This window comes from Lagopus leucura, unplaced genomic scaffold (genome assembly GCF_019238085.1).
Source record: "Lagopus leucura isolate 7727_CA_CO unplaced genomic scaffold, USGS_WTPT01 Super-Scaffold_100018, whole genome shotgun sequence".
NCBI classification, from domain to species: Eukaryota; Metazoa; Chordata; class Aves; order Galliformes; family Phasianidae; genus Lagopus; species Lagopus leucura.
In genome coordinates, this window is record NW_024962272.1 from 5929254 (window position 1) to 5955468 (window position 26215).

The 26215-nt window shown below is 36.7% G+C and overlaps 1 protein-coding gene across 1 annotated transcript in view; it reads left to right on the forward strand.

The window, feature by feature from the left end:
- The window catches only part of ADAMTSL1 (ADAMTS like 1), a 347780-nt gene that overhangs the window by 232167 nt on the left and 89398 nt on the right, over positions 1-26215 (forward strand). Inside the window, exons 7-11 of the mRNA XM_042877544.1 lie at positions 2278-2352; positions 4749-4906; positions 14120-14231; positions 15103-15241; positions 25809-25859. Of these exons, the coding sequence (XP_042733478.1) occupies positions 2278-2352; positions 4749-4906; positions 14120-14231; positions 15103-15241; positions 25809-25859 (535 nt within the window). The remainder of the gene's footprint in view (positions 1-2277; positions 2353-4748; positions 4907-14119; positions 14232-15102; positions 15242-25808; positions 25860-26215) is intronic.

Genomic DNA, 26215 nt, shown 5'->3' on the forward strand with positions numbered 1-26215 from the left:
TCCCTTCCCTTCCCTTCCCTTCCCTTCCCTTCCCTTCCCTTCCCTTCTTCTACTGAAGAAGATTACTTTAGAACTGAATTACAGAAGTTGCTGAAGCTAAATAAATATTTATCAGATCACTTTTGCCATAGTTGTCAAAAACAGATGCAATTCTGGCTTTAAGTTCAGCATCAGTAGTAACAGGAAAATAAAAATAAAATAAAAAATACACTTTTACCAAGGGAATTGATAGGTTTATTTGGACCAAATTCAAGTTCAGGATCTAAAAGAAGAAATTTATCTCTCAGGATACCTGATTCATGTGCCTGACATAACATTTGCTTAGATCCCTTCATCTTTTTCACAGCTCCAGACCACTGTGCTCTCAGTTATATGGGACTCCTCCTTTCTTCCCTATATCTTTTCTGGAGGAAGCCAACTCCCCGCTAACGTACTTCACACCTTTTCTCCAGAGTGTTCCACATAGCAGCTCCACAATCTGCCTCCTGAGGAAATTACCCCTAAGCCCCCACTGCTTCTGTTTTGTGAAAACAGGAAGCACAATGATAAGCAGAAATCTCACTGAGCATTGCTTTTCACATAAAGTGGGCTAGGATTTCACATGCACAGCAACAACAAGATTAGGTGAAGTATAGTTCCAGTAGCACACAGAGGCAAAAGAGACATTGAAGGAAAATATGATATACAAGCTTGCATGACCCTTAAAATTCCTGATTTTACTGTAACATTGAGTTGTTAACTCTTGAGCACAGAGCTTATGACTGAGAGACCATTAAATAATAATAAAGTCCTGTTTTTAACAAAGGTTTGTAAGAAGGCAATTAACACATTTTCTGAAAAAGCAGAATTATTGTTTCTCCAATATTTCATTCTAATAAACATGATATATACAGCAAGGAGATGATATATTCATGTTTGTTGCTTTTTTTTCACCCCGGATTGGATTAAAGCCATTTATCTTACTTGGCACCATCTTGAATATCAGTGCCAAAGTGGCAGCAATAAAATAAACAGTAGAGTATCAGCATTTAGTAAATTCTGCCAGACTTGAATGCTTGTTTTCTCAAAAATAAAATTTGAAATCTGTATTAAATGAAAGATGTATGTTTTTGTTCATTACTGTGATAACAGCACAAACTGTGCTGAGGAGAGTTTAACCACGCTGCTTCGGAAGTCTTAGGAGGCACTTGATAAGTTGAGCAAAGATAACAGATCAGATTTTGAAAATGGAGTTTGATTAAATATTAAAATAAACTTCCCTGCTTCACCACCATGCACTTTTATGGATTATGTGATACAAATGTGAGTACAGTTCTTACGAACAGATAGTGAAAGAGGCGTTGTTCTTTTCACGTGTACCACCACCCCAAAAAATCTGTTAGTCATGCATGTTTTTTGTCCCAATTTGTAGTAATAGAAGGAGACAGAAAGGACAGGGAGAGGAGAAGAGACAGTCTAAATCAGCAGATTAGACCAGGTCAGTGTCCTCTGGGCATCCAGTCCAGTAGCCTAGCTTAGCATTTGGAGTCTTTTCTAACATCATGTCACACCTTCTCCTGTCTTTCCTCAGAATATTACAAAGGTTGCTAAATTTTAAGAAATGCTGGCCAAATCAGCTTTCACAACAGCATGTACTGAGCAGCTAGTTCGCTCTCAGTTTACAAAGCTACAAAGATCTCAAATACTCATAGGTACAAGATCTTGCTCTAAGACATGACAGTCTAATTGGCCTCTGTTTTTCAGGGGCTTTCTGTTAGTGAGGTAGAAAGAGAAGCAGAATTATAATAATTCTAGTCATTATCATAAAAGATGTGAAAGAGAAGGCATGTGTGAGCAGTTGGAGACTGCCATGGAACATGGGCAATGGGTCATGGAGAAGCTGTAGATTCCAGCTGGGAAAGCTGAAGGGAAGGACAGTTTTGTTGAATATCAAAATAAACTTATGCTTCCCTGCTTCACTACAACAACCTGTTAAGGACTTGGAAGGATCTTAAGTGGAGTCATGGTGAAATAGATAGCTATTTGTTACTTATGAAGTAGTTGTAAATGAGTTGAGAATAAAGAAAATCAACGCACTTGAGTTCCTCAAAGTAGAAGATTTTTAGTGATGTTTAAGAGCAGGATTCTGTTTCAGAAATTTGTAGAGGTTTTTTTTTTTAACTTATTTCAGACACTGTTTTCTGATGGTTTTTTTTTTAGGCTTCTATTTCACAATTTATTTGAAAACTGATGGGAATTTCTGTTTGTTTACTTCATGAATTTTTACCTTCCCCACAGTGGTTGATACAGTGGTTGCTATTCCCTATGGAAGCAGACATATTCGCCTCGTGCTGAAAGGACCCGGTCATTTATGTAAGTAGAAAAAGTGTGCATTTGTTTAAGAAAGCCTTGCAAACCCGCAGTGCTCTGTTTATAGTGTGGTGTCTGGTTTCCCTCTCTGAAATCAATGATTTCGACACAGGGGTGAGTCCTGCCCTCAGAAGCTCTCCCTGGACCCAGTTACATCACTGATGCATGCTAATTTCAGAGCAAAGCCTGGCCAACATTTCAGAATCCTTTTCTCCTTGATAATTTTTCCATCATTTCTGTTTGCTTATCCTTTGGCTGGCTCACTTGGTGCCAAGTTCCTTTGTTTAAAATTAATAAAATATATCCCACAGAGTGAAGAAATATTGAGGACAGTAAAGTATAAGCTTCCCTACAGCCGAGCTTAGCCATCAGCTGCTCATGACTTTAACACATGTTTCTGTTATGATAATCTCTTTCACTCCAGTAGATACACAGACACAGAGAAAATTACTGTGAGAAGATCAACAGCAGCATGCAGATGTCAGACCATGCACTTTAGGAGTGATGTTGCTCCAGAGAGTGAAGCCCCTTGACTGCTGCTAGCCCATCATTTGGTAGCTATAACACATTTTCCCTACTTTGCCTGACATGGAGCTGTGCATCGCAGAAGCCCCTCTGGGAGAAGAGTCTAAGTATTTGAGAGTGTGCAGGAAGAGCTGAAGGCAAATCCATTTCTTTCCTGGATAGAAACTCCCTGAAAAAGAAACTCTTACTTTCCAATGCAGTAGCTATTCACAAACTGCTCTTTTTTTTTCGTTGGCAGCAAACACAATAGTGTTAGTAAAAGGGATTTGCTGTAAGGAAAAAAAAAAAAAAAAGCCACAAACCAATGCCTTCAGACAGTACTGCGTAACATCTCAGAAGCACAAATTATTGTCAGGCAAATAGGACTGCCTTTCTCCTTTTCCAAAACTCAATAATGCCTTTTCTGCAGCAAGGACCAGTCAGAGCCCTATCTGCTTATCAGTGTAAATGCAATCATGAGAGTCAGCAAAATCACAAAATCATTCCCAGACTTCTTTTGCCCAAAGTACTTACACAGAGTGGAAAGATAAGGGGTGGTTTTTCTGTACTGCTCAGTGTACAGTGCTTGTGTTGAGAAAGCAATAAGAATGCCATAATCCTTTAATGATTGTTTAGATTTAAAGCTATGAATAATGATCAGCAAATTACAGTTTATAAATTAAGAAAAAATATGTAATGTTTTTCTTCAAAGATTTGCATGTACTTCAGTTTTAAGTAGCCCTCTGGGCACACCAGCACTCTTCCAGTATGGCTGTTATTACTATCCCAGTAAACGGTTTGCATTCTTATTTTCTCCCCTCTGTTTTTTCTTGGTATAGACATTCTCGTCCTAGGTAGAAAAAAATTCCTTTTTTTCTGCTTTTATTTTTTTTTCCCTTGTGAAATTGACCTGTAAGACAGCTTAGAGAGAGATGAGAATGCAGGACAGTCTAACCTAAAGCTGTCTACACTCAGGCCATATCACGTTTCAGGACAAATAAGATTTGAATCAGCAAGGTCTGCCTGAGTCATTGCTTAAGATTTAGATGAACTGCTCTCTGTAAACATGAATAAGTCCAGATACGTCTCTTTCTTGTTTCAGATGTCTCCATGAATCTTTCAGTTCAACCATCAAAGGATTTTATATATGTATGAGCTACAGTCTATTTGGGGATGGGAGTATTTTGCCCCATGAACTTTGGTTGTGGGAGAAGTCAACAGGAGGCCAATTACATATACACAAGTCTTAAAACCATCTTTATCCCTGGTGCATGCAGTCCTGTCCAGAAATAACTATAAAGCCAAGTGTGTCACAAAGCAAGAGACTAGTCTTCCTGAAAACCAAGGAATTCATTAATATGGAGCAAATTCTTACTGACTGCCTCAGCAACATCACTCTTGAGTTAATTCCCATGACCCATCCTGGAAACCAGCTTAATTACTGCTGTTATCTTCTTTTCCTTCTAATTGACAACTTAATACATGCTGATGAAACTATTTCTCCCATTTACACTCTCTCAAAATATTGTTCCATCACAGATTAATAGTATGGCCCCATCTAGAAAATTTTGTGTATAACTTCACAAATACATTTGAAAGGATTACAGCTTTTCATGACAAAATGCACCTTCACTTTGAATAATTATACAAAACAGCTTATTGGTGGACATGCTTTAGGGAGTACTCTGAACTTGATGGGGAGGTAAACTTGATGATGGACCAGGTCCACATTGTGATTGCTAATTTCCATTTCAGAAATGATTTATGTAATCGCTAACTTAAGAAGAAAATCTACATCATTACCCTACCATTTTTATTTATTTATTCTGTTCTCAGTTACTGTTGTTTCGAATTATAATGCTCTGGATTCTTGTTAATTTGTTTGCATTTGTCAGATTTGGAAACTAAGACTCTCCATGGTGTTAAGAGTGAAAACAACCTCAGCTCCACAGGTTCCTTCATTGTGGACAATTCCAGCATTGACTTCCAGAAGTTTCCAGACAAAGAGATACTGAAAATATCTGGGCCTCTCACTGCAGACTTCACTATCAAGGTGAGGGTCATCAACCAAATGTGCATCTTAAAGCAATATAAAATGACAAACGACACAAGATGTAGTAGAGAGATAAGAATTTTGTTTTGTTTTGTTTTGTTTTGTTTTGTTTAATTTTCCAGTAGATACTTCCCACAAAGCCAAATCCAGTTTGGTTATTGAATTCTGTTTGTAATTCTTCATAACTAATTATCTGATGAAAGCTTCATTGAACACTCTCAGAGAAGAGACCAAGATGAACTCACTGCAAGAAATGTCAGATTACTTTAGAGATTGTATGCAGTTTGCTTAGTTTATGACAAAAAGAAAGAAAGTCCATTATTTTTGTCCATAATTTGTGGGATTTATACCAGGGTAATTACATAAAAGACTATTAGAGAGTGGAGAATGGGATCCCCAACTTCCAAAGTAAATGGGGTGACTTTGATAGGAAAGTCATTGTGTCATTTCAGAGTTCTGCTTTGTGTTTCGTTGGTAATAAGAATCAAATTGTTTCCTCCCATTAGACCATTTCTATTCTTCCAGGTAATATAAAACACATTGCTGGAAGCAATGCACACATTCCGTAGGAAAACACATACAAAAATGAACAATTGGGAATTACAATAAAATAAATTCTTTTCCAGTAGGTCCAGAGAACCTGAAGGATTTCAGCTGTAAAACTGTAAAACCTATATCATGTCCAGGACTACATAGGTTTTTACCATGGGCCCCAGAGGTAGATGATATTTGCTTTAACCTAAAGATGATGGCAGCTAGCAGTTTGAACAGTAAACTGCAAAATTCAGTAGTTCATGGGATTTGGCTGAGCATAGAATTTATCATTTTGAGTGTGAGCAGAGCCCTGTGGACTGTCCTTTACCCCTCTTGGTATGATAGCAGCACAAAAATCAAGCAGAAATTATCAGGACTAGTTCTCAGAGAGAGCCTGACCTGAAGAATGCAATCTTTTTACTTCAATTCAGAATGAACATGCTTCAGTAAAACATATGCTGATCACCTCAAAATATCCAAAATACTGTACTACAGATTATACCCAGATATTGAAAAATAGTGATGTAAACAGTGCTGCTTACTTTTCATTACTTGCGCAGCTATGGATTAAGACTGCCTGCTTAGTTAAAGCATACCTGTTGCTGTGGACCAGAGGCACTGAAATGTTATCAGGGGGGCAGGACTGTGATTCTGGTGTTTACACTGTTCTCTTGTATGAGAGGGGGAAATAGCTTTATCCCTTGAAGCAAATCATTCTCTATCAAAACAAGGTAAAGTACTGAAAAATTAGATGAAAGGCTTTACTGTGGTACTAGCAGGATATTTTTGGTCTGAAGATCTACTTGCCTGAAAAACAGTTTTTATGTAAACAGATCTAGATGAATTTGTGGCTGGATCAGAGCTGTGATTTCAGTGTCGTTATCTGCAGAATCACTGTTGTTCATTCTTTTTTATTTAATCCGAATGTTCTCATCCAGTGAGGTCAAGTATACCTGGAAACAGCTCAAAAGTAGATCTGTAGTTTATTTGTAATGTAGAATGCTTTAAAATTGCAAGAAGATTCTTCATGCTGCTCTTGCAGGATCTGAATTGTATATCTGCTAAAATTCTTGACTATGTGTGCTATACACCTTACAGTCTTTTCACAGGAGGTTTAAATAGTAAAAACTATGAAGTTTTTACTAGAAGGTGTTTGTTGTTGTTGTTGTTGTTGTTTTTTCCATTAAAAATTATCGGTTTTCATAAAATGTTGGTGAAATGAAGTTCAGTTTCACTTGGAAGTCTTGCTGGCTGACAGTGTGGCCTAGAGAACAGAGTAGTAATATCACTTAGTGAGTCTTGCGTTTCTCTGTCAGAACTGCTATCAATCTGTGTTTTTACCAAGGTCACATATTCATGTGTCTGTCCTGAAAAGCTTCCTCTGTCTGTACAATCTGATTCAGACAGAAAATAGAGAATCATGGAGTCATCACTTCCTTTTACATATCTGCAGAGTGAATTAAAACTGTCAGATGGGGTCTACAGACGACAGTATAAATTACTGACTGATTATTTAAACAACCAGCACTGTGAATTTGAACCTCTTGAGGTAGAGGATTGCTCAAACAGGGATTGCCAGGGAAGAGTTAGGGTTGGCAAAGCACAGGCTGTTAGGGTTTGTGTTATGATCTACATCAAAGTAGTTAGTGTCCTAGCCCTATGTTGGTTAAGTGTTGGTTAAGGTCTTCCACCAAAAGAGGCTACCTGGCTATATTTTGTGCTGGTTCTAAGGATGTCTGCCTATTTCAGAGATAGTTTTGACTGTCTTAAGCAGAGCTACTGCTGAGACTAGGATTTTGCTGCTAGTTGTCCAACAAACCGTAGTTAAGATAAAGGTCAAAATTGGATGTGGAATTACAATGAACACTAGTCCCATCCATTTAACTCTTATTTCAGTTGTGGTCCAGACAAGCAGAAAGTACTGGTGAAAGAGGTTCATTTGATTAGAGTCTAGGTTAAGCAAACAAAAAACATATTGGGGCTTAGTTTAGACTTCCTGGGACCTGCAAGGGCATGTAGGAGATCACACAGGTACATGCCAGCTGGCAGATGCTTTTGGACTCCATGGCTAGGGCCAGGACTGGATTAAATAATATCTTTTGAACAAGGAGTGATTTACCTCGCTTAATGAAAGAAAAATGTTGAAGGAACTAGTCCTGCAAACACTGATAGATTAGGGTTAGGATGTCTCTTTTATGAGCTAAAATTCAGTCTTTGTGAACAGAAATAATGAGAGCTAAAAGCTTAATTGCGGCTAAGTTATATTATCTGTCTTCAGCGGAAAATGACCTAAGAACTTTGCTGAACCATGGGATAGCCCACTGGAATATGGTCATGTCATCATAAAACTATACTACTTCTTGTCACTTGCTAAGGTCATTTCTCTAGAGCGAAAACTGCAGGAAGTAACTCTTCAACAAGGCCTGCACAACTGGCTTTCATCAATCTGTGTTTCATTTCAGTACTTTTTTTTTTTGTAAAACCTATAGTGTAGTTTCCCAATTTCCAAAAATAATACAATTTTTGTAATAATTTCTAGGTCAGGCCCACACATAATGACAAGCCTAAAAGGCAACTTAAAGTTTATTTATCTTGACTAGATAACCCTTGTGATAAATTTAGAAAAGTTCTATATTTTTTCTCCTGTTACTGCAAATGTGGCAAAATGCATGGGAAACCATGTAGTAATCTTCCAAAAATTATGTATAATTTGTGTTTCACACTCACCTTTGTTTCTGATTCAATATAAATGATTTCATCTAATAGTTCTTTACGTGATTATTCTCCTAGTCTACACATTCCACTTAATCTGTATATTACGGAACTGCAGTACTAGGTCTAGTAAAAAGTGTGCTTCACTCGTGTTTCTGTTTCAGAGAAGGACTGGTTTCATCTTCTGAAAAGACAAGTTCTAGAAACAGATCAGAGTTACCCTCTATTTTGCAGATTCTCCCTCTTGGTCCTTATGTTGCATTTGTTTAGCTATTTTTATTAACTCAAATGAGACAGTCCTTCAGGAATCTTTTACAGAGAATTTGTCCTTTTTACAATGTCTAGTTTGTGTTTTAGTTTGTGCTTTAGTTCCGCAATGAATTCACTTCATCGTGTAAAATAAGGGACGTGTCTTATTTTAAATCTTAGTTGTAACTTTACTGACTCCATCTGTTTTCCCAGTCTATGAAACAGTAAATGATTATTGCCTTTCCCCTTTCTCTGTGACTCCTCTATTTGAGACCTATATCATATCATACTGTATCTCATTCCTAATCTGAAGTATCCTACCACAGTTAATTTCTCCTACTATCTATCCTGGTGCATACAATGGTTGTCCTTATTTTCCTAATCTGTCCTTTTTTCTATTTCCACTGTTATGTTTATATATTCATAACTTTTTAATGATATGCATAGAAATGGAACTGTTGTTTAAATATATAATTTTATTTTATGGAAGTATTAGTTTGCATCAAATCAATGTGCAGTTTGATAAAATATGAAAATAATTGTTTATTTAATTAAGTGATTTAAATGATAAATATTTATGCAACTATTTAGGAACATGCAGAATTCCAAATGTCTTCATTCAAAAATCTGAACTACTTTTTTTTCCACTTCTTAGAATCAATCTTCTATCATTATATTCCTCAACTACTACTAGTGAAACTTCATGACCAATGTCATGCTGAGCAATTACTGTTAAAATACTAGCAGTTCTTTCTCTCTCCAATGATTTTCAGCCAGGGGACATGAGAAAGACTGTACTACAATAAACTTTTTATGATCCCAGCAAGGAAAATAATGAAATATCAATATATTAATCTGTAAATCTATAAACATACATCATAAGCACATCATATATGTTGATTTGGAAGGTACTCCTCATCCTCATAGCCTCTACTTCATTAAAAAAGCATATGAGAAGCAAGTAACACTCCATTGGGCAACCATAGCTGGGAAAAGAACCTACAAATCAAAGAATGAGTTCTGCAGAGTAGGACCTTTGAAGTGTTCTCAAAGTTTCACTTTTTACTACTATGCATAATTTTTTTTTCAGTAGCAAACTTGTTCAATTCACTGTCATCTATTCATTCAGGAATCTGGCTAACAGTATATGTCCTAGCATGCATCTCTGTGGGACTCCACAGTTCTTCTGCCACTATAAAAGCAGGCTGAATGACCTTTCTCTTTTGCCCAGGAACCAGTCCATGGCAAGATCTAATTATTTCATGTGAATTTTCATTTGACAAGAACAAGAAAAGTCCTGTCTCAAAGGATTCCTTGGTGAAGTAGATTGAGAAGCTTGGACAGCATCACTCTTCTCAGAGACCTATCTTTGAGTTCTGCTTTTTTTTTAATTCCACCTATAAGCCTAGTACATAGGTAGAGATTACTGGTCTCAAGAAGCATCTTCTAAATCTTCTGTTAAGATTTTCTGTCTTGCTTTGGTTTAAACAATAGCTCTTTCATGAAAGTAAGCTAAATGCGTCATACATGATTTCCATTCTTGTATTCTTCAGAGGTTACATGGTACTACTGAGTGAATGCTTTTTGGATCTGGAGATTTGTTACCCTTAATCTTACATTTGTGTTTAAAATATTGCTGGTCTAAAATCTACCTTGACATTTTCATTTGACACAGTAGAGACAAATATTCATTTTCTATTGTTTTGTCAAGATGTATTGTGTGTTTTTTTCTGGTATCCTTTAAATTTTCAAAATTGTCAGTTTCAAAAATCAATGACTCTTAAGTAACATAATACTTTGATGCCATTTTTTAATCCTTTTTCATCATTATAAAAAAATATTTTTGTGGCAAATATTGCCTTTTAACTTTTTACTTTTCATTTTTGTGAACTATATATCTCAATAGGATTTTAAATTTTTACATTAATTTCTTAGATATTACCATGGTTAAATTATTGGTAATAAATATTCTGCAGTACAGACTAAGCATATTCAAGCTGCATTCTCTTATACGACTAATGTGATGTTAGTGGTGAAATGTTTTTTCCATGGGTGAGTAGGGTGTTAACAATAGTATCCACAAATTTAAGAGATGCAGCAGGGCAGGTTTTGGAATATTTGGCTTTGCTCTTGTTGTCTCCTCATTTCAGAAGCTTCTGCTTCTGTTGTCACTAGAGTAGTGAATTCTGTACAGATTATCATAGTTGATAGAAGTAGTAGCTAATTCAGTAACCTTTATAGCTGACAGCTATGCTAGCCAATTCATTGCATTGGCTTTTGTCTAGTTCTTCTTTTGGAAGGAATTCAGTTAAGATTTGAACCTTGAAAAAATTCTGTTTCTGTTTTCTGAGTATTACTTTAAAGGCTTTTTACAAATCATCGTATCAACCTAAAGGTGACCTTATCTACCTTAATCCTAGGTTGGGGCATGGTAAGCAAATTTGATTCAGAGATGTAGTCCATGGTAAATTGGAGACAATGTAATTTCACTGTGATTTTTCTATCTGGCCTAGAACCTGGGTGGAGAAGTGGCAGAGAAAGCTGTCTTCCACTTAGAAACAACACAGGGCTGTCATGATCAAGAGATATAAATCCAGAAATGTACAGTACATATGTTCCCTGGAGCAAAAAGTCGAGAGTCTTTTCAGCACTCCAAGGCAATTAAAAGTCTAATTCAGAGGAATCATGGTGCCGTCTTGTGTTATTGTGTTACACAATATGCTTGAAAAACTTCAGTATCTCTCCTTGTGTCTGTTATGTCATTTGAAACAAGCCTGTACAATTATTTTCCCTGACTCCTTTTTTGGCTTCAAGAACAAAATATGAACAGCAGCAAAATTCTTGCACATCCTCTTTTCTTTTCAATGTAAAGTGTCACTGCATGAGAACAGGAATATCAAAGCACGCTAAGCAGAGAAAGTATTATACTAAAGCTTTGGGTTTTCTGACCCAGCACAAAGCACAAAATTACATATGCCACAAAAGGACAGTTCTCCATGCTCTCATCCCCAGTTCCTTTGTATGTTATCTCAGAAGATTTCAACATTAAACTTGGCACTAATAAATCACACCCGAAGATTTGGGATTTGGCACTTGCAGAAAATATTTGTAATAATAATGTGGAAAAACCATTTGAAGTTTCCTAATAAGCATGTTGGCCTGGAGTTAGATCATAATACACTAGATCAAGTTTCATAAGACAAAGGACAATATGCAGTAATAACCCCTTCCCTGTCTCCTAGCTTAGGACACACACTAGGAATAAGGGATACATTTTGTCCCTCCCCAGTACAAGAATTTTGTTAAATGTGAAAATATTTCTGAGCACACTTATCATGAATTAACCCCACAATTAACATTGATAGTTTCTTGTTTATCCCTGCTGGTTATAAACCGCTGATTAAATTTGACAATCACCAAAGCAAACAACTATTGTGTTCTTCAGCAAATGTAGATAAATGGTTCAGGCACATGCTGCCAAAATCAAGCATGGAAGGGCTGGGTTTGGTGGCTGTTGGTGGTGGTTTTGCTTCTGGTTGCTTTTTTGTGGGTTTTTCTTTTTGTTTGTTTATTTGTTTTTTGTTTTGTTTTGTTTTGTTTTGTTTTTTTAAATCGTTTCTTTATGTGAATTGATTGAATTTAGAGGCTTCGAGAGAAAGTTAACATAATACAAAGATTAAATCAGGTATTGCAGTTATGGTCACAAGAGTGCTCAGAATCATTCAAAAACATTATGCTGCCTTTTTATTTCAGATCAGAAGTTTGTTGTTTTCATTAAATATTCTGTGGTTATCCCTCAAACCAGTACTGTTTTTTATCAGTTCCAAATATTGGCCGAGCAACATCTTAGACCTTTTGTGGTGCCATTCTAGATAATCTTTTACAAAATCCATTATAAAAAAACAGCTTACAAGCTATGATTTTTTGAAACTATCTTTACAAGAAAAAGTATATCTCTAGTTGCTAGTTGCAGTAATTTTAGACAGCTAATTTTTGATGGATAGACTGAGGACTGTGATTTAAACTAGCTCTTATAAGACTATTCTTGGTGTTACAGATTGAGGGATGTGCTGTTGTTCTGAGCACTCCCAAGTTCCCTGAAACCTGGAAATCGAGGATGCTTCCCAGTTGATTGCAATGCCTAAATGTAGGGCTGATTGCTCTACAATCTGAGTTCTGCTGATGTCTGCTATCAATATGTTTAGACAGGATTTTATTTGCAAGCAAAATTAATGCCATTTTCTCTGGATCAGTGACCCAGTGACATAAGGATTCAACACTCACTGTGATAGTAAGAGGACTTTTTCAGCACTGGCATTTCTCATATCTAGCAGTGTGTTGCAAATATGGCAAGGGTCAAAACTCCAGATCTGAGTATTTCAATGTGTGAAAGCTAGCCTTGTGCAGTAAAAATTTCTTAAAGCACATAGCTGTCAAATGTCACATTCAGTCTTGCAAAGCTTAGGCTGATGTTTTGCCTTGGATCAAGATCTTAGCTTTAGAAAACTGTCAAACAAAATTGAAAAAGACATTTTTGCTGCATGGAATAACCATTTATTGTTCCTGTTCTGCTTACAGTATTCCTTAAAAAAATAAATGATACTGTGCCTGCTTATTTCACTTGCTTGTTCTGTATCATTTTAGCTCATAGCTATGGTTTTTTGCAATTCTTTCCTGCCTATGTTGTTATCATGGCCATATGAGTGACTTCCACCTTAGACTGGAAAATATGGACTTCTGCCTTTTCTCTCTGTTGGAACTGACAGATACTTCTGCAGACACACCGGAATAGTCTGCAGGGAGATAAACTCTTTTGAATTCCTGATTTTTTCATGTGAACTCTTTTTCATCTCTTTCCTTTTATAGTAAGCTCTATGTGAGCTCTCAGTCTGTTCTTCATGATTCAGTGAAGACCCTATTGCTGAGTACATCTTCTCAGTTTAAGACTCACTGATGATCCTTAAAAAACAAAGGGTAAGAGCAGAATTCTCCCCAGTCAAGTCTTTTTCTGCACACTTAGATATGAGACCTCCCTGAATGGCTTCCAGCACAGCAGAACATTTTTCCCAGGAGTGCATGAGGCTTTCATGAGCCCAGAAAGACCCTTCTGAAGTGTGTGATTAATGCACTGTCCTCACACAGGGAATTAGATATCCTGTTTCTGACAGACAAACTTATTACGATATTAAGCCATGCAGAAGGCCTCCCATTTGCTGAAGAAGCTGTATTGCTACAGCTGTATTTTTTTTCCTGTTGGGAGTATACGTCACTGTTTACTCTAATTAGAAAAGGGCAGCCTTAGTCTCAGTGGGCCAGATCTCTTTCAGCCCTCAACATATTCTGCAGTATTTTCATCTTCTTCCCTCTCTTCAAATTTTACTTTGATTTGTAATCATATTTCTGTCCATCTACAGAAGAAAACAAAACAAACAACCAGATTATACTGTCAGATCAATTTGTCATATTTTTGCTTCTGTTTTTCAGTCTAGATTTTCATGATGTCTCTTTGTTTTTGGAAAGAAAGAAAAGTAAGGACAGATTGAAAGCAATGTTTCCTAAACAATGCAACTTGTTGAAAATGTAGAAAGAAGGCAGTACTGAAATACTTTTAAGTTCTCCTGAAAAGAAAAAAAGAGAAATCATAATGATAAAATACTACTGAGAGCAGGAGTTTGGTGTTAATATTTGGTTCACTTTTTATCTTTGCATCTTTTTCAGATTGCCTATGTTGGTGCTGCTGACAGTTCGGTCCAGTTTATCTTCTATCAGCCTATCATTCATCGATGGAGAGAAACTGATTTTTTCCCTTGTTCAGCATCCTGTGGAGGAGGTAAAAATTTACCACTGTATTCCAGAAATAGTCATATACATGTAATATCTGTTCCAGCTTCTGAACTAAGTCCTTTAAAATAGGCAAAATCTATGCATGAAAGTATTTACAGCTAAGGAAGGGAGAGATGTAATAACAATTGTAGTATTCTTTGCATTTTTTTGCATCGTTTGGACTCTGTACTTAATACATTTGAATATCCACATGATCACACTTCATGCTACAGCTGTCAGACATAAAGGATTTATGGGATTTGGACCCATCTGGAGTCACTGGATGTCTCCCTTCTTCATTTCTCACTATCACTAATCAGCAGCTTTACCCTTCTGAAATGAAACTGCATGTAAGATTCTCAATGTCCAATAAATCTCAGACTTTATTTTTTCTTTTTGTTTTAGATTTCTGATTTTGTACATGACCATAGCTGTTACCTTTGGTTTCTTACTGCACGTAATTTAGAGCAGGCAAGATCATGTTTGTTCAGTGTCTGCTACATCCTCCTAACATTTTGAGAACATCTTAAACACCTGAAGAACATGCCTCTTAATAAAATGGATGCAAGTTTTTGCATTACATTTAAGCACATCCTGTGACCAGTTAGGAGGAGATCTGAAACTACAGAAATCATCAGCATTAGTGACTATTTATCATTTGATCCAGCATTTTACCTATTTAACTTTTGAATATTTTATGATGTGTGAATTTTTGTAAATGAAGCTGTTGTTTTTAACCTTGTCTGCAAAATTGTAGCTGCTGTGTCCAAAATCATGCATATTTTCAGCTAGCCTTTTACAAAACCAAAACTTAGATGTACTTCAGGCAGAAACAAGAAAAACACATCACGTATTATTTCTTCCACTGTGCATTGCAGGTTATCAACTGACTTCTGCTGAATGTTTTGATCTGAGGAGCAATCGGGTAGTAGCAGATCAATACTGTCACTATTACCCTGAAAATATCAAGCCAAAGCCAAAACTTCAGGAGTGTAATCTGGATCCTTGTCCTGCAAGGTCAGTTGGTTCTAATCTTAAGAGTCCAGTTTAAAAATGTAAAGTTAAGAAAATATTTTGTTGCTAGTGTTGACTATGTCATTCAACCTTCTTCTTATCCTCAGGACCTGTTCTATAGAAAAAGATCTTAGTTAAGCACCTGCACATTACTAGAACTGGATTTGCAATTGGTTGTTTCTTCCCCACAGATTGCATTTTGCCTCATTAATCATAAAGTAAGAGGGAAAAAATTGACTATCATCAACACACATCTCTTAGGTCTTAGTGAAATGGGGTAAAAATGTTGTTGGAAAATGGTTGTCATCACAATTAGAGGAATCAGAGGTGTTCTTTTTTAAATTATTATTATTTATGTATATGATTTCTTCTTGATAAAAAATATACTTGCAGTCGTGGCAGCTTGTAAAAAACATAACATAGGGATTTGTTGCAACTTGGGCCTGTGCACAAGACCCTCTCCACTTCCATGCCAAACATTCTTCCTCAAAAGATTAATAGTAAAAATATCAAGACCATGGAGGCAGGTTTCCCATGTATAAGAAGAGGAACAAAACCACAAAAAGGACTGGTCTTTTGTTGCACTGACTCCCCTGAACTTCAGTAGAAATCAGTCTGTAACCACTCGCAAACCGCAAGCATTTATTTGTGTAATCTAAACCTCTTGGTCCTCTTGTGTAGCTTTGCTAAAAGACATTTGAGGGCTACTCAGCAAGCGCACATGAAGAGATGCCCATTTATTTATCTCCTTTCTCTCTAGAATAGTTCTGTGTCAAGTTTGATAAGGAGTTCACAATCAAATGTCACATGAAAATATGTTATAGCCCTTCAAATTACTGGAGGTTGCCATAAGAAAAAAAAAGTAGTCAGGAGAAGAAGAATGCTTTTAGAGTCTTCTGGGATGATGTGTCTACCCGACTGAGGGTAATTTCTTCCCATAACCAACTGTAACAGCTTCAGACTAGGTAAGCGTTATGACGTTATCAGAGCAGAACAGACCTGTCCAAACTCAAGATTTATTTTATCTCTTCTAACAAGCTTGCATTAAAGTTTGTTTTCATAACTATAGATAACACTCAGGTTTATCCATCACTACAGATATATTAAACCAAAATGTATGGCAGTTTATACTCCTTTTCTCTAGTAAATGCATTTTTAGTGGCAGCTCATGTTGCAACTAATCAAAAGCTACAATTGTTATCATACAGTTAGAAGTGAAAATCTCCTCAAATTAAGAAGTGAAAATACCAAATCTCAAAATTCAGTATTGTTTCATTTGTATTGCACATTCTTTAAATTACATATTTTATCATCTATTTCATTAGGAAGCCTTAGGTATATCACATAAAGAATGCAACTTTAATAGGGCTTGTGAAAAGCATTTGCTGTTGAGCATGTAGAGATAGCCTACTCACAATGCAACAAGACTATTTTTATTTAGCAGTGTTCTGCCCAGTTCAGTATTTAGTTTCACTTGTTCTAGTTCATTCCACCAAGTATACATATATATATATATATAATATAATATAATATATGTATATGTAAAAAAGATTTTTCTGGTTACTTAAATATATTAATAATTCCATTTAGAAACTTTACTGTAGAAAAGACCCTATATGTTTTCCTTGGTGGTTTTCTCAAATCAAAAATGGTGTCTTTGGATTTTTTTTAAGTAGATGTCAATAAGGTAAGTCTGATCAGGGAGACATATGTATGAGTTCCTCTGAAAACAGGGTTGCTGAAAGATGTGAATTAATATGAAATCTGTCTTTAAGATTCACCTTTCATGGTAGGTAGCAGTGAGAAAACAATTTTTTGTAGCTTTTTCTTTTCTTAAAGCCTAAGTTGCTTTGTTTTGTTTTGTTTTTTTTTTTTTTTAATACAACTCTGAGTCAAATACACTATTTGCCTCAGGAATTTGTACTAAGGATTTTTTCCATACTTTTCCCAATAAATTTAAATGATGTGTGTAAACACTAAGACAACTGCATAGAGGAAAAAAGAAAAAAATAACTTCTGGGCAGATTTCAGGAAGTGATTTTTGTTTTATATAAGACATACCAGGGCAAAGTTGTTGATATAAAGACCCTGAGGGGAAGGAAAGTCATTTAGAAGCCCAGCTCTGCCATTCCGGGGTACAGGCAGTAACAGGAAGCAATTGGCTTTTTGGAAATATCCTCACAGAATGCCAAATTGCAAAAGATTATTTTCAGAAGTGTCTTTGTAAAGAATTCAATAACCAACAATAGACAAAAAAAGAGAGGAAATCTGTGGTAACTTCTGGAATCTTGATGCTTTCTTACAGTCAAGAAGAGGGTAGGTAAGGCAGAACAACAGGACTTGGATTGTGGAGGAGGAGGCATCTCAGCACTTCAGAGCATTTGCTGTGTGTCAGCCATTCTGCCCTTCCAGTATAAAACAAGATCATAATTCTTTTTCCTGGCAAACCTAGTTCCAGTGAGGCATATCTGATTAGTGGTTGCTGACTCTTCTTATGGTGTGTCAGTGAATGCCTCAGAAAATGATTTTGGAAGACCACAGTGACACTGAATAAAACAACCAAGACAGAGAGGTTACATAAAAATTTTCAGCAAGGAATAGTCAGAAAGAGATAATAAAATGACTACTATGACTGTCACGTAAACTTCCAATTACTTGTCTCTTTAGGCTTAGAATGTGAAAACTTTTCACTTTATTGTGCTCATTATGAAAAATAGATAACATTGCTGGCATTATGACAAGTAAAAAAAAAAAAAGAAAAAAAAAGAAAAAATGTGGAAAATGAATCAATTTTTTTTTGGGGGGGGGAGGATGGAAATACAGTTTTTCACATAGAGGCAAAGCGGTGAGTGGAAGATTATTTCAATTTTATCAAGTCTATCCCCTTCGATGTGGCTGCATCCAATATTCTTATTTCAGGTGTTCACTTAATTGAAGTCTTTTAACTATCCAAAACTGCACACTCTTGAGGGTTTGGAAAAGTGTTTTTAGCTGTCATCAGTATCCTCCTGACTGATACATTCTAATGAAAGGAGAAATGATTTTTTTCTGCTCTTAGAGAAAGAAGTCTGTTCAGACTTGACTTAAATGGGTGCGCTAAAGACATACAGGACAAATCTGACGTGCTGTAAATTGAACATACCATTCCTTTTATAATTCAAAGGCATTCCTCTAAAAAGCAATTTTCACAAATGTGTTGAAGGTTTTTATGCCACTCATCACTGTGAGGTACTCTCTGGAGTAAAATCACTGCTGCTTCTAGATTTCATGTTCAGCTTTTAGGTTGCATTCCCAGGTGCATCGTTCTTTGTTTTTACTGATCTGTTCTATTGTTTACATCAAACCTATCTCTGAAACACATTAATATGGGCTTCTCTGAGTCACAAAAGCTCTCCTGATGTTTTTACCAGGACATTTCAATGCTGTATAAATATTTCCAAAGGCATCTTCAGCAAAGATTCTAACTCATGCAGCAGTTGTCTCACAAACTTCACAATAGCAAGCCTCTAGCATGTGTCTGTTTTGTCACTTTGCTGAAAACGCCAGCCCATTCTGCACAGGCAGTAATTCTAGAATCTTCTAGAACATTATCAGTAAGCTTACCCACAGAAATAACGGTAGAACTGGTGTGAAATTTTTGGAAAACTCTGAAGTTCAAGCAAGATTTTCAGTACTCAGAGATCTGAAAGAATTATCAAACATGCATGGTTTGTGGAGTTCTCCAGCAAAATTGCAAGCTTGTTTTCCTTCCCATCAGAGATTTTCTTTTCACATTTTCACTTAACTATTATACTTCAGTGATTCTGAAAACACATTGTAATGTGAACATAAATGCTGTTTCTTGGCAAACTTGTGCATCATAACTTTTATACACTTCATTCAAGAGAAACAGATGTGTGAGTGGTGAGTAAATATTTATGATTAAAAGGGCAATGCAGGGTATGCTCTTAATCAGCAGCAGAGCTCTCCTCACTTCATTACAAATTGTCACCTGAATCAGAAAATTGCTAAAAGCATGTTTTTTAGTTTGTTACTCTAAAGAGTTTGAAGTAGACAGCAATTAAGAAACAAGTAACACAACAGTGCAGTGTTCCTATTTTCACTAGATTATTTTTGGAAGATGAATGAAACTGGAGTGAATCCATTTGCCTTTTCCCCCATCACATCCTTATCTCTAAATTGGAGATATATGGATTTGGAGGGTGGGCTGTTTGGTAGATAAGGACTTGGTTGGAAGGTCACAGGCAGAGGGTAATGGTCAATGGCTCTGTATCCAGGTGGAGTCCAGAAGTGGATGACATTCCCCAGAGTCTTGGGACTTTTTAGTATCTTTATCAGTGACATAAATAATGGGATCAAGTGCACCATTAGCAAATTTGCTGATGACACCAAACAGGTTTTGCACTTGGGTAGAGGTAATCCCAGATATGTATACAGCCTGGGAGAAGGACTCCTTGAGAGTAGCTCTGCTGAGAAAGATTTACGGTTCTGGTAGATAAAAAATGTAAGCTAACAGTGTGAGTTTGTCAGTGCGCTTGTGGCCTGGAATGCCAATGGTACCCTGATTTGTATCAAAAGAGGAACGGCCAACAAACAAGGGAGATGACTGTCCCTCTCTGCTCTGCCCTTGGGAAACCTCACCTGGAATACTGTGTCTGGATCTGGTGCCCTCAGCAGAGGAAAGATGTGTAGGTTTTGGAGAGGTTTATATTAGATGTCAGGAGACACTTTTTAACTGACAAGGTGGTGACGTGCTAGAACAGGTTAACCAGAGAGATTATAGGTGTCCTATCACTGAAGGTATGGCCAACCCAGCCAATCTGGTCTAACAGTTGGCAACCCTGTCTGCAGCATTGGAACCTGTTTACTCTTGAGGTCCATTCCAATTCAAGTCATTCTATGATTCTATGCAGTGCTGGTGTGTCTTTTAAAAGGTGGGCAGAGCTTTATGATTTACACAGTAGCAGTCATATGTCTGCAATGATGAGAGAGGTTTGAGACAGTGACTCATTTATTGATTATTGACTTTGAGTGGGATATGTGAAAGATTTTAATTTTCACGTGAAATATCCCAGATACTCGAGATACTGGGCTTTTTGGCAGTATCTCTGTTTATTGCATGGATATAAGACCTTTGTCATAACAACATCCTTTCCCAAAGTCTGCCTCAGACAAGCAATCACTTTTGTAGATTTACATTTTTACTTAAGATCTTAATTTGTTGAAGAAGCTGAGAAGGGTTTCTGTCTTACAGAGTTCTCTGAACCTTGGTTTCCTCTGCTTACTGGATCTAGTCTCAATTTCCACAGCCAGTCATAGATTCTAAAGACAGACTTACCAGCTACAAACAGCAGTTCCATGGAGAGATGAGACATGAAGGTTTTGTCAAAACAGAGGGCGAAAAAAGCCTTTTGCAGTAGCATGGCTGAATTTGCATGTGCTACAGAAGTTAGATTGGCATTGGCAAAAAGTGTGCAGCCTGCAAATGAGAGAGCATAGTCAACAAACATCAGTCATCCTGCTTACAATTTATTTTTAACCAGTCAAAATGCTACAGAGGAACTACCTAAGCTGCAAGAGCTAAGGTAATGCATTTTGCATAAAAAATAAGGAAGAAGTTTAATAGGTGAAAAACAATTCAGAGCAGTAAGAAGGGAATCACTGTGTAAGTTTTCAGGAAGGCTAATTGGAAATCATGATACATGGAGAAGAAATGGCAGTACATATGACTCCAGACACAGATGTAGGTGAAGAATGAGCTGATAGCACTGGAAATGTTCTGGTAGTTGTAACCAGAATCAACTAAGTTCAAGTGTAGGTTAAAGACCATCTGCAGATACTCCTAATGCATAAAAAAGCAATTTTCAAGTCAAATAGGCAAAAACTAGAATTCTTGGGTAGGGCAAAAGGCATTTAAGTTAAGCTATAAAATGAGTTTGTCAGAACAGGCAGGAAGGGTGGGCCAGGAAATATCCATCAGAGCAAAGATATGAATAGCAGAGCAAATTCAGGAGGTAATTTATATTAAAGAAAGACAAAAGATAGGCAAAAAAAAACCTGTCAGGATTCATCAGATAACAAACCACAGGGAAAACCTTGTACTGTAATACGCATCAAAAAGAGGTATCTGTCCATCCAAGACGAAGTTATGGCAAATAGTCTGTTTTATTACATCCTTCATCCAGAAGAGAAGACAATTACAGCAAGTAGTAAGGTGGTCAGTAAAAGATATTTGCACTGGATAGTCCATTGTTAACATAACAAATTTCTGTACTTGCCTCAATCAGTCCTTATCCAAACCACCATAAAATATTAAGCAGAATTAAAAAGGTGAAAATTTTCAGAAGCACTACGGAAGTGATGCAACAGGACGTAAGTATTTTTCCCGCTTTGAAGTAATAACATCTATTTCAAGTTCTGTAAAGAGCTTAGACTTCAGTAGTCTGTGCTAGTGATAAGTAAACAATGTTTTCTAGAATTTCAAGTCTGTACACCATGAGGAAGTAATTTATTGCAAAGATGAAATATTGTGCTGAATTTTCTGTCTAAAGTGGAAAATTTCTGGAGGGTGGCACAAAAATATAGCTTCCTCAACAATATCTTGCATTGGTTGATTAATGAGAGTCTATTTGAAACATGTTTAGGTAGGGGACAGTTGCCTTCTACCAATCTTCAAAGATGCAAAAATTGTTAAAAACAGAATACATCGTAAATCTTCAAGTCCCATACTGATAGAGTGCAATATCAAAAACTAATAATAAAATCACTGATACCTAAAGGAATAAGCACAGTGGAATTCATACTGGTTGTGTATCTGAGTATTACAACATGCAGTACTTGCAAAAGTAAGTATTCAAAAACCAGCATTACCTGTACAAAGGTATTGCAGTAGATGCCATCAATCCTAGCTCTGAATAAAAGCTGTGATAATTTTAAAGACCAGCATATGGAAACCTTAACAGATACCATCTTTTTAAGGATCTGATTATCTTTTTCTCAGAGCAGACAGTGATCTTGTAGCAAAAGGTGACATTATCACTCTATTTTATTATTACTGAGCAGTGTGCCAAGTGGGAGCAGTATCACACACCACTCTAGGTGACAGGATTTGTAGAATTAAATTTGAGACTTTTTCACAAGCCTGTAATCTGTCTAGTGATAATCAGAGCTCTCATGGGGTTAATTGCTTGGTTGCTAAATCTTTGTCTTGCCATATATGATGAACTTTTTCATATCTCCCAAGTATTTCCTTTCACTTCATAAGTTATTGTACGAGTCCCCATTGGGAAAAAAAGTAGCAATTCCTGGCAACAGGGAGTGTGGTCAGCCCTTCTCAGCCCCCAGGCGTCTGCTAGCTTGGCAGATGCTGACCCAAGAGCTATGGACATGTGGAAAAGGGAGGTAGGAAGGACTGACTCGTAGTCCAAGAGAGTTATCAGGGAGCTACAGAACAGAGATGTTCAAGCCTGCCATTTATGCTAAAGGGTTAGCTTAAGTGAAGAAAGTATCTGTGGAGGAATACTTTCAAGGAAAGCTGCTGCAGGCATTTGTCCCAGAGGAAAGCCAAATATTTGCACGGATGGCAGACCTGGGTACAACACACCCACCTCTGGCATGTGCAGTTCCAGCTCCAGCTGAACATATGCCTTGGAAGAGCAATTGCACTGTCATTGCCTGTACTCAGAAGGAAAACAAAACAATCTGCAGAATATATGAAACAACTTGTAGGTCTGAGAGACATGAGAGGTTTCAGACATGAGAGACATAACAGTTCTTCAAAATTTCTTCATGCTCTCCTGCTCCTTCTGCAGCAAGTTTGTTCCGGGTGTTGTGTAAATTAATTCAGTTTGCTACTTCAGTGCCGGACAGAAATCTCAGTGCAGTAGAAAAATTATTAGTAGCTCTCTCTCTTAAGCTCATTAGTAGCTTATTTAGCACATTATCCTCTTTATGTTGCCCAAGTAATGTGCAGTGAACAAAGCCCATATCCTAGATCTTTTCCATATTTTTGTAGGATTATGATGTGTTGATAGGTTCATGGAATTTAAGCCACTCTGTCTACTTAAGTACAGATTCACCAAAATCATCTAGGAAGTACTTCTTCTATACTTCACTTAGGTCAGCTCTTTTTCTGTGAGCTATAAACACACATACGCACTCAACAAAACAGTACATAAGAGCAGCTTATGAAGATGCAGTTGCCATTAGTGGTGTAATGACCATATGCTGTTCTGCTGTGCCTTCAAATTGATATTTAAAACCATAAATGTAACCTTTACATATCAGTGTCAGGCACTTTGTCCTCACTCTGACCGTGGAGCTTACCTGGATCTGTAAGAGCCAATGTGTGAACTTTTGGCAGCCCCTCACGCGCACAAGGGCAGTGTCAATAATTCTGTGGAGCTTTATACCATTTACAGAAATGTACTTTATGAATGTAGAATTCTTTGAGTGTCAAGCCTTTCCAATGACAATATTAATTTAGTGCTTTGTAAATGTTATTTAGTCTTCATAACAGTGTTTGGATGTAGTACAGTTATTTCCATTGGAATGGCCTTGGATATTATGCATTCTAATACATGCAGGCCTGGCTTATGCATACAGACAATGTTTATTAGAAAGAAAATATTTCTCACTGCAATGAGAGAGAAATGTTTTGAAATCTGTTTCTTTCTTAGGTACTAGATGCTTTTATAGTATAATTATTTCATTTCTGAACTTCGTATATTAATCTTTTCTCCAACCACTCCTCAGCAAACTGGTGAGCTGGAAAGTGCAAAAGGCTTCAGAGTAGATCTTCTGCAGCAGTGATAGAGCAGTCAGGAAAACAGCAGATTCTCAAAAGTATGAACCAAAAGAGAAAGGAAAATAAAATGAAAAATAAAAAGAAAAAAGAAGAAAAAGAAAATGAGAAAAAATTGTTTCTTTCCATCTTTTTAAAATACATCTGTAGAATTTCTCAAACTTTTGCAAGCATTAACCAGTCAAATAATATCTGAAAAGTCTTGCTACCTGGCCATAGTATAAGTGACCTATTTGTCTTTTTCAAAGTTTCACAGGACCAAATCTGTCATCCTCTTTTTGTGGAGATTTTGTGGAGATAACAGTTTTCTCTAGATACAAATATGCAGATGCACATAAGGGACTCCTGTGACTGCAGAGATTGATAAACTGATAAGGATCCATCCAGGTCCCCATGACATGCTCACAAGGTTTCTGCACCTTTCGGTGCATTAGCTGGAAAATTCCAGCACACTGACCTAACACTGACTCTTCACTGTGAAAACACAATGGAATCCATCCTTCTGTCACGGTCAAATTGCACAAAAAAAAAAGCCCTTAGTATATCGAGTCTCCTCTGAGTATTTAGACCTATTTACAAGGAACTATTTTGAGAATGAAGAATACTTTCTCTCTTCCCCCTCCTTTTCTCCTTCCTCCTTACAGAAACCCAACATAACTATCATCTCTCTTCTGTATAATAGTCTCAAACACCACCCTCATTCTTTTCAGTGAGTCTCCTCTCTTTGTTACTTGGACAGGGACATGCTTTCTATTCTTTTACACCTAGTATTTACTGTTTGATGGTTCTGTCCACCTGCCCCCAAGTCCCCTATTGCACCCTGGCTTTCATAAACGTGATATATGAGGTACTCTAGGTTCATGTTTGACATTAATAGTCATGTGAGATAATTGGGAGAGGGTGAGCATAGAGAGTTACTCTGAGTCAGAATCTATCAAAATGGAAAAGTATGACATTCCAGGCCAGCAGTTCAGTGAAATCTTGTATCTGAGAATATGTCAAGTGATATCCATCTTGCAGATTACTGACATGATAACGGTTCTGATAATTGCTAGTTTTTATCTATATTACTGCCAAACTTGACAGTGCCAAAAAAAAAAAAAAAAAAAAAAAAAAAAAGCAAACAAACAGAAGCCCTGACAGGTTACTCTTCTCTCCAGCTCTTTCTGGCTTCAAGGAAAATCCAAATAAACAGACCAATTCTAAACATGAATAAAATTGGGTGGATTTAAGGTGGAGAAATAGAACTGAGGATCTAAATTATTGCATGAGGATACTTTCAGTTCCTAATCCCAGCTTCTATGAAAGCAGAAGTCTTATCTGAAGGGCAGAAACAACCATATAGTTACTAAAAATGGGCTTAATCTAGAGCTCTCTGAATTGCACAGAAGTTCAGTTATCTTCAGTACTTCAAATCTAAGTGTCATGTGAGAATTTTTTTTTCTTATAACAGATTATGACCTAGAAATTCAAGTAATATTCAAAAAATTCATTTGGATCGTTTTGTGATAGTAGGCTGGTTCTTAGTAAAGAATTAGTATATTTATAAAAACAGTAGTTATTCATGATTTATTATTTAATGACTTGGAAACTGTAGGATGAAAGCGTATGTTTTAAATGTGGTAGCAACCACTTTTTTTTTTGTTTTGTTTTGTTTTGGTTTGGTTTTTGTAATGTTGTGTAAAAAGTTGTATAATGTAATCATTTAGTATTTATTTCATTATGTATACCTTCTACTCAGAGGGTTGGCATTATTGTTCCTAACAGTGATGGATACAAGCAGATCATGCCCTATGACCTCTACCATCCCCTTCCACGGTATGTAAAACAATCAACCAGACGCTAGGATTAGCTAATACATTTATTGTTTTTTCCTCTTCTCTGCAATTCTGCTTTACTCTCAAAATGAGATAATGCCTGCTGTTTTCTTTTTCCTGTGAACTCCTGCAGATTAGCCTAAAAATGTTCCACTACTAACCTGTTGTTGTAAATTCTATTGCTGCAGAACTGAAACAATATTCTAACTGAAGCAGTAGTGTGGCTTTTTTAAGTGTGTGGTCCCTTTCTCTATCTTCCCACAGTATTCCCCCATCCCTTCATCTTTTTCTCTCACACTTTTCCCTTCCTTTACTCGTATCTGAACATGACTGCGCAATGAAATATCAGACCTTCTA